The sequence below is a fragment of the Argiope bruennichi genome, chromosome 8 (genome assembly GCF_947563725.1).
Source record: "Argiope bruennichi chromosome 8, qqArgBrue1.1, whole genome shotgun sequence".
Classification (NCBI taxonomy): Eukaryota; Metazoa; Arthropoda; class Arachnida; order Araneae; family Araneidae; genus Argiope; species Argiope bruennichi.
The window spans coordinates 125,511,101-125,520,411 of NC_079158.1; the positions used below are offsets into that span (position 1 = coordinate 125,511,101).

Below are 9,311 nucleotides of genomic sequence, written 5' to 3' on the forward strand. Positions count from 1 at the left end.
GCAATAAACGCATAGATCTTATACAAGAATGGACTACATCAAAACTATCCTAAAGAATTTTCTATTTCAGTTGACCAATAAACTCGCAGAAGGAAATAAGAAAAAAATATAAAAGCATAGATTATAATCTCCCGTCACCTAGAACTTCGCAAGAACGCAAGGGTTACCAAATTTGCTTTTGTAAAAGAAATAGAAGCAATAACACTTGTAAAATATGTGAAAAGATTGTTTGAGGAAAGTGTACAAACACAATTCAGTGTTTGTGTAAAGGATGCGCGAAATAAAAGTATAATATTGAAATAATGCATACTAAAATTTTTAAATAATGAAAGCTTTTTATAAATAGATATATTTTAATTTTTTACTTATAAAGTAAAATTATATTGCCTTCTAAGTGGTTGTTTTTTTCTTTAAATGTATGTAGTCGTCAAATTGACGCTTGTTGTAGAGATAGGTACATAAGAAATGTTCGTAAACTTAGTGATACTTATGAAACAACTCACGACGCACTATATCTGCAAATAACATTTTATTCCTTAGTACTGTACCTTCAAATAACATTATACTAATGAAATACTTATCTTTGGAGCAGTGCAGCATTTGAGTTTTTTTTTAATCTTTTGCGAAAATAACTTTATCTCAAAATGCGTGTCCTGGACTAAGTACTTTATTGCTCGCTTTACAATCCACAATTTGAATTTTTAATGTCTATCCATTATGAGCAGGTGCTTCGGTTTTTAAAACTCTGCCAATGGAAGTCAGATATCAGGAAATATGTATCTCAAGAGTAACTTCTCTTGAAAATCTAGCTCGTCATTTCTTAACTTCTTTCAGACGAATCGTTACTGTATCGATTCTAAATGTTTTATGATAATATGCTTTATTAAGAAAACATGTTTTGTAAAAGAAGGGCTATTTGAAAGAAAATAATCGATGTTAACCCATGTTAACATCTGCGATATTAGCTGCTGAGTACTCATTGATTCACTTCGTTCACTTACTAGAAAAATAATTTCGATTAAAATAGCTATTTCTCATCGATTAAGTCACGTGTGAGCAAGAAAGTTGCATGATGCTATACAGAAAACATCATCTTCAGATTTTGCTTGTTCTGTGTTACTACAGATTTAAAGCTAAATAGTCCCCGGACATTTTCCACCCTAAATCCTTTGCTTTCTTCTTTAAATTTACTGAGAAGTATTTTCTTTTCAAGTATTAAGAACCGTCTTCATTCTTCTTAAAGTAAACATGAATTCGTAAGTACACAAAATTTTTGCTATTTTATTTAGAGATTTTTAATTTTAGAGATTAAAAATTACGGCGTTCATTTAAAAGTAATAATCAAAAATTAAATCAGTAATTTCCTCAAAATTTATTCAAGTTCCTTGTTTTTTTTTTAATATTTTGTTTTTGAAATATGAAATTTATGTTTTCGAATTCAAAACATAAAGATTTGAATATTTTGTATTTGGGATATATATTACAGCGTCTGAAAAAAGAACATAACCTTTCATGTTATAAAAATAATTTAATTCAGGCTATTTTCATTTAATGTGTTTACACAATATGTTGTGTTCAGTCAGAGAAAAAAAATTGAAAGACTTTTTCCAAGAAATAAATATATTACGTCCTCAATAAATCTGTATTTGTATCACGAGAATCTGTATCTCACATCAAAACAAGAGCATTGGTATTTCAAAATATCTTTAATCTAATACAGTTTCGATTTCATTATAATAGAGGATATTTAACAATAAAAAAAATGCACAATGGCTAGTGTCATAGAGGTCGAGAATATAATTCATATAATGATTTGTATCTAGAATATTGATTTTTCCCGATATGTAATTAAACTTTATTTATTGGGTTTGGTTTGGTTATATTAACGTCCCGTTTGAAGCAACACTAGGGCTATTTTGGGACGGACCTCGTAATTTTGAACCACGGTCAGATGACGAGGACGACACCTGAGCTGGCACCCCCCTCTCCACACCACACCACACCAACGGGAGGACGTTTGGCATGACGGATTTAACGTGCAACAGACCCCCTTACACGACGGTTCTTCGGTGGAATCGGGTCACGAACCTAAAACCCTCCAGTTCCGAAGCCGAGACCTTACCACCGGGCCACCGCGGCCCTTATTTATTGGGAATTGAGCTGATAGAGAAATGCTAATACTGGTATTCGAAATGCAATTTAAGTAATTAATCGCATGGTCTTCCTTTCAGATTAAAGACGCTTACTTAGAAGTGGTTAATGCAATTAGCAGTTAGAAGAAAGCATACGTGTATATTTTGTGATAAAACTGTTATCGTAAAGCACTGCAAATAAAAATATAAATGCCGAATTTTTCCAAGCTAAACTAAAACAAAATTGTTATTTTATTATTGGAGACGCATTTGTGGTATTTAAATAAAGGAAAATTACATCGAAAATGCTCCCTGTTAGGCACAAATTAAAATGATGAACCATAAATAAGCAAAATGGTCCCAAATTGCATAAATGTACACCATCCACATATGACTGTATATATAAAGTATTTATAAATGAATATCTAAAGTTTGCAGTTCAGCTAAGCGAAAACAAAACAAAGTACGGCCTTGTTGTTTCTGGGAACTCAAAAATAACAGTTGAAAGTTTAAATTCAACACAATTATAAGTGTTTTTTATATGATCCCCTTTTAGGAATACGGAGGATATCGAAGCAGTGCGGATATCTCATTCCACAATTCTTTCGGCATGCTTGGTGTGAAGTTCTGAAAAGATACAGTATGTGTATATAATAATATCTGATTTTTTTTCTGAGTCCACATTAAACAGTAACAGTTTATTTCTTCGTTATCGACTGACGTTAACGAACTTAAGACATGCGTGTCTGCAGACTTTCAACAAGTCGCATCAGAGATGCTGAAAAAGTATGGGATAAGTTAAGGTATCGCCTTTTTGCAGGGCCTCTATATAAACACTTGTTGCAATTAATAACAACTAACTGTTTTAAATTTAAACTTTCAACTGTTATTTGTAATTTTCGATGAACAGCAAGGTTAGATTTTATTTCAATTTCTTTTCATTGCCTTTAAAAACTGGGATATTCATTTATAAACCCTCTGTGCATCAAATACAATAGCTTAACTATTGGTATTGAATTTCTGTAAGAAAAGACGTTATAATTAGGGGCCAAAATTTCAATACCGGTATTCGGTATTTTTTAAATCTTAATACCGGGATACCGGTTTTAATACCGGTATTAGAAATTTTAGAAAAAGAAAAAAAACACAGGTGTTTGTTTTATTTGTCAGTTTTATTAGAGAGTGTAAATATCACAAAAAATAATTTGTAACTTTTAAATTATAACAGTATTTAATCACAAAAAAATAAAGAAACATCTTATTTGTTTAAATCACAAAAAAAGTGCAAATATCACTATTCAGTCTGTGGTACTATTACAAATTTTTGAAATATGATCTTAAAAAACATAATGCATCAATTGTACTGTCATTAAGCCTGAAAAATAATTGTGTGTAAAAATTACCGGCCGTCGAAAACGCTCTTTCAGCACCTACGCTAGTTGGTGATACTGTTAGCAATGCGCGATATACTTTTTCCCAGTATTTACCTCTAAATCCCTCATCTTCAAATAAATCGATTTCTCGTCGGATGGTTTTGGATATAGCTGATTTCTGCATTGTATTTTGGTTCGTTGAAATTTTTTTATTTATCGCTAACTCTAATTTTTGTTCAAGAGACAATTCTTTTTCACTACCGACAGTAGTGACATCATAATCTTCGATAATTGAATCGAATTCTTCTGAATGTGGATAGGTTTGTGGGTAAAACATTTTAAGAAAATTTACTCTAAACTTAATCAGATTTGAATTGGTTATTTTCTTTTCTTCTTTTTCATTTTCATTTTTAAAATCACTGTAATTATGTAAATACCATAAGACATTTTCTATTTCTGTATGCCTTTCTTCTGTGCGATTTTTCAATGCAATATATAATTCTTCAGATAGTGATGTGTGCTGTTGTTTCATTGACTGCCACATGAAATTTATTGTTGCATTAGCTGTTAATAGAATCTCTCCGACATAATGCCTCAATAGTCAGTTTTATTGGAAGTAGAGATGATACAGTTCTGGATATTAAGTCGAATTCACAATCTGAAATATTAATTTACAGGTTTAAGTCGATTATTGCTTTTTGGATTGGATTTCTCAGTTTCAAAAATCATTCCATCATTAGGAGTAAACTGTTCCAACGTGTTTTAGAATCTAATATTAACATATATTCTGTTTTATTTTCAGTTAGTATATATTTTAGTAATATATCCTTTTTATAGAGGAACATTTAAATATCTTAACAATTTTTCGAACTTTATAAATTATAGGAAGCAATTCTTGATAGGTTAATATTTCATCCTCATTAGCAATATCTTCTTCAACAATTACATTGTCATTATCTTCATTGTCAATATCACTCTCACTCTTACTCTTTTCAAAGTTGAAATCCGAAGTTTCTATATCCCCAGTATTTGGATTCTTCTGTTCATTATATTTTTGGTATAATACACCTATTACTCCCAATTGAATTCCATGTGCATAGCACAACTGCTGATTTGCACCAATCAACTTTCCAACTTTTTTCATAATTGTTGGTCCATCAGTCGTTATGGATACAATATTTTCTTTCAGGGATAATCCATGTTTCGCTAATTTAGATGTAAGCCATTAATTAGCTAATTAATTTCGCCCGTTAGGGTGACATAAAAACAAAAACGTATACTATTTTGCTATGTTCGCGATGTCTGAACATATAATGGAGACAATTTTAAAAATTTCTAGTAAATACCGAAAAACCAGTGTTTAAACTTGTGAATACCGGTATTACAAAATTGTACAAATGACTCAAAATCCCGGTATACCGGTATTGCAATCCCTAGTTATAATCAACAAGAATGGTCGACACAATTTTCTCACATTCTTTCTAATGAAGGTTTATCCCCCCCCCCCAAAAAAAATGTGAATCCTCGTAAAGTATTCCACAATTTCTCCAATTTCTATTTTCAATCTCATACATACAATTTTGCACTTTATAACTTGGCGCGGACTGAATGGCTTAGTGACAGAATGGGAGGAACTGAAAACAACAATTCACAAGTTCGTATCTGACTGCAAGCAAGTTGCCTAAAAAGTGTTTTGTTATTGATTTACTTTCTGTTATTTCTCGTTTGTTCTAGAATGTTCTTATAGTTTCTGTTTCTTTCTAAATCTGAAAGATGCGAGTCATTTCGTCTTGTGGCTAAAAACAGATGTAAGTTTAGTTCCTGGAATAAAGTCTCGAGTTGACATTAGCGAGTGTTAGTTAGCATAGGTTTAACTACGCTAACTTCATCTACGAGACAGTTTGGTGGAGGCGTCGAGTATTGATCCCGATACCTGTCGCAAACAGATACTTATTTGTAATTACTAAGTCGGACCCTATTGGTCCCTAACAGTTGAAAATTACTATTTCCAAGGCATTATATTTTTCCTAGTCGCTCCATTTTTCATGTGCCAGTTTTGATTTGCTTAAGAAGACAAAAGCTCTCAGCAATTTCAAAATCAGACAAAACCGTTGAAGAAAATGTCTAAAATGGGATCCCAGAAAATATTTTGAATTTGGAGGAAATTGAAGTGCATACGGGAATGCAAGAAAAATGTTTAAAAGAAGAGTTGCTTCATTTTGTATAACATCAAAGGTTCCACTATGAAAACCTTTTTTTTCAGAAATTCTTCTAATCATATTTCACTAGCATAAATATTTGTAAATTGTTATCCATCAAAATTCTGTATCTGGAATGCTTTGAATTTCCTTTTTTTTTAAATTTTAATGAATTTCTTTCTTTAAATGTTTTTATGTGAAAGTTGTTACTGATCAAAAATTTATTTCATTTAATTAAACATTTTTAAAAATTCATTTTTATTTATGTTTTTATAACATAACGTGAAACTTTGTAAATGTTCCATCTGGATATTTTAAATATTAGAACCCTTAATAATTCCATGCAACATCTCTCCATTCACATCTCTTCAATCTTTTCTCCGCTTTTCAAGCAATTTGAGAACACATTTGCGAAAATATTTGAAAGATTATCATATAAGTAAATGCATAAATTTATATTCATTCGATAAAAAAAAAGTTAAGTTAAAGTTAAAAAGTTAAAAAAGATAAGATAAAATCGCTTTTTAAATTCTGTGCTAAAATTTTATTTATAAAGAAAGAACAATTTATCAGGTAAGAGACTGCTTCAGTTCAATCCCGAAATAAGAAGTAAAACCTTAAACTGGATGCTTAGTTTTAATTTTAGTAAGAAAATAGGAATACTAATGTGCTTTAACCTTCAGCAATTATGAAAAGAGTAAGATTTCAAACGTTATTTTCTTGAAGAAAGATTGTAATTGCATTCAATTTTGAAGTTTCATTTTCGATAAATGTATTTCGTAATAAAAAAAGTTTTTAATTTTAGTAATGGATTAGATTTACTGCCTCAGGAATTGTCATTTGTCCGAGATTTTTTTTTTTTTTGAAAAGATTGAAGAAAATAGTTTAAATGGCGTTATAAAACTTTGTAAAATGAATATTATTACGAAATGTAAGGAACTAAAATAGCTAAAAAAAAAACGGATTATGCCAAAATGCTAATTCAGCAGAACAGAAAGAGTAATCAAGATCTTCAAAATATTGAAAAAATAAATGCCTTGTGGGGCTTTTAAACAATTAATTCAATTTGAAAATATTAGCAAACAAACGTAAGAAACAGAAGCATAAAGAAACATTAATTTTCTAAAAGAATGTTGTTTTTATTTTTTCCTATTATATGAAATACCTTAGTTAATATTTGCACTTTGTAAAATTCTTGCAGTACGATGACCAAGACGAACATTAGTATGGAAGCAGAACATCTGAACGGAACGTTCATCGACGACCTGGACAACAAGTTCATCTATCATCGAGAGACATTCTTCAATCTTCTGGGATGCATCATCACTATCATAATTGCCCTCACATGCATCATCGGAAATGTCTCTGTGATTCTGGTGTCGCTATGGGATGAATTTCTCAAACTCCAAGCTTCGAACATTCTGATTATGTATCTGTCAGCTATCGATGCTCTTACTGGAATATTCCTGATGCTCCCTTCAGCTGTGGCCGTGGCTGCTGACCACTGGCCATTAGGTCCGAGTGCCTGTAAAGTCCACGCTGGTCTTAACTACATGTTGGCCTGCTCTTCTTCCTTCAATATTGCCCTCATCAGTGTGGATCGAGCCATAGCGGTCAGCTATCCTTTCAAATATCCGACCATGATGACACATAAAATAATGATCATCTTCTGTGGTTACATCTTCCTTCAGAGTGTTGTCATAGGTCTGATAGGTGGCGCCCCAGAATGGAATGACTATGATTACAGCTTTGGAGTGTGTTGTTTAAAGTTTAAAACAACCTCGGCGGAGGAATTCCTTCAGGCATTAATATGGGGAAATGTATTCTGCTTTTATACACCAGCTGTAATAATCAGTTTTTGTAATGCTGTTATAATGATAACTGCCAAAAAGTCTAAGAAATCCGTTCGCCCACATCTCGCCAATCCAGCTCAAGTCAGCCAAGGATCGCACATGCGCAAAACCATCAAAAGCATGATGGTAGTTGTCCTAATGTACTACATTTGCTTCACGCCTTATTCTGTTATAAGTCAGTTAAACTACTTCGTCGGAGTAGATTTCCCACAACAGTACAATTATTTAGCAACCATTTCTATATTCATTTCCTCGTCAGCAAATCCATTTATTTACGCAATTTTGAGAAAAGATTACAGAAATGCTTTCAAAAAATTTCCCAGAATGTTAGCCGAAAAATGCTTTTGTTCATATTAAATCTCACTATTTGCTTTATTACATAAATGCAGTGAATAGTAGTTTATCAGCCAATAGCATTCCTAATTTTCCGAGAGCTTTGGATAATCCTGCTTCAGTAGAATTAGTCTATTTAGGTTAGTGGGAAGTCTGCTGTTTGGAATGAGTTTGTTTATTTCTAGTTAACATGTTTATTCCTAATTAACATGTTTATTCCTAGTTAACACATAAAGTAGTCTAGTTTACCCCCCCCCCCCAAGATATATTACAGTATTCATTATACAGTTTATCTATCATTACTTATATTTTTGAACTTGCACTCAGTTTTACCACGGTGAAATCGGGTCCGAGATGGCATTACATAACACTATCAGCATCAGGGCAGATAGAAAAAGGCTCTAATAGTTATAAAAATTCTTTTTTTTTTGTGTGTGTATGTGCGTGTGTAAAATCGCTTTTTTTCAGGAAAGGCAACTATATAGATAAACTTAAAAAGTAAAAATATTAAACATAAATAAACAAGTAAAAAAATAAAGCAAAACGCGCGACTCAAACCTAGGATTCGCCGCACATGCGTCATTCATGTTGTACTTGCACTTCGAAGCGAAAGCTGAATATACTTATTCTAATAGTTAGTTACAAAAAATGTTTTTTTTTTGTGTGTGTGTAAAATCTCGTTTTGTGAGAAAAGACATCTATATAGATAAACTTAAAAAGCAAAACCTTATCTAAATATAAAATTTGATTTAAATTTTAGAGCAGTTTCCGAGATACGAGAAATAAATTTATTTACATACAAGAATTGCTCGTTTAAAGTTATAAGGTAAACATTATGCTGCATTGCTCTATTGTCATATTCTGTAAAATTTTCTTTTGGTCCTTTATAAGTGCGTTAATGTTCATGATGTTTATTTGAAAAACATCAATGGAAAGTGAGAAGTTGTCGTTTTTGGCATCAACAAATGAGAGCAGATACTTTGTGCTAATTTTCTCGCTAAACATAGGTTAATTAAAAAAGCAGGTGGAAAAAATAAGATGAATATTGAAAAATCCTATTAAAAACATGCTTTGAAAAAATTAAGCAATTATAAATCACTATTAGAAAAACTAGCAATTCTAATAAATTATACGTAATGGAACCGTCTTAACAAATTTTAATGCCCTGGCTAGAGTTATTTAGTGCCTCATCAGAATAGAAACTAGTAATTTCAGAGGCCATGTTCTAAAGAAAATACCCATTTAATAAAAGAAATTCCGAAAAATACTCAATAATGCAATGTATGCTTCCTTTGATTAACACTTTTCCAAAATAGGATTTTGCACGTCTGTCTCTGCTGCCATTAATCATATGCATGATTAATATTAAAGATTATATGATAAAAAAATCAAGACATTTTTCTATTCTGTTCCATAAATTAT

General features: G+C 31.4%; 1 protein-coding gene across 1 annotated transcript; it reads left to right on the top strand.

The window, feature by feature from the left end:
* Positions 1-3,671: 3,671 nt before the first annotated feature.
* On the top strand, positions 3,672-7,913 carry LOC129980760 (trace amine-associated receptor 7g-like). Its single transcript, XM_056091145.1, has 2 exons — positions 3,672-3,698; positions 6,905-7,913. The coding sequence occupies exon 2, from the start codon at positions 6,909-6,911 to the stop codon at positions 7,911-7,913; it is 1,005 nt and encodes a 334-aa protein (XP_055947120.1). The 5' UTR covers positions 3,672-3,698; positions 6,905-6,908.
* The last annotated feature ends 1,398 nt before the right edge of the window (positions 7,914-9,311 follow it).

What these genes read in the sequence shown, in the direction of transcription:
- LOC129980760 (XM_056091145.1), top strand. Translation starts at nt 6,909, where the DNA reads ATGACCAAGACGAACATTAGTATGGAAGCAGAACATCTGAACGGAACG.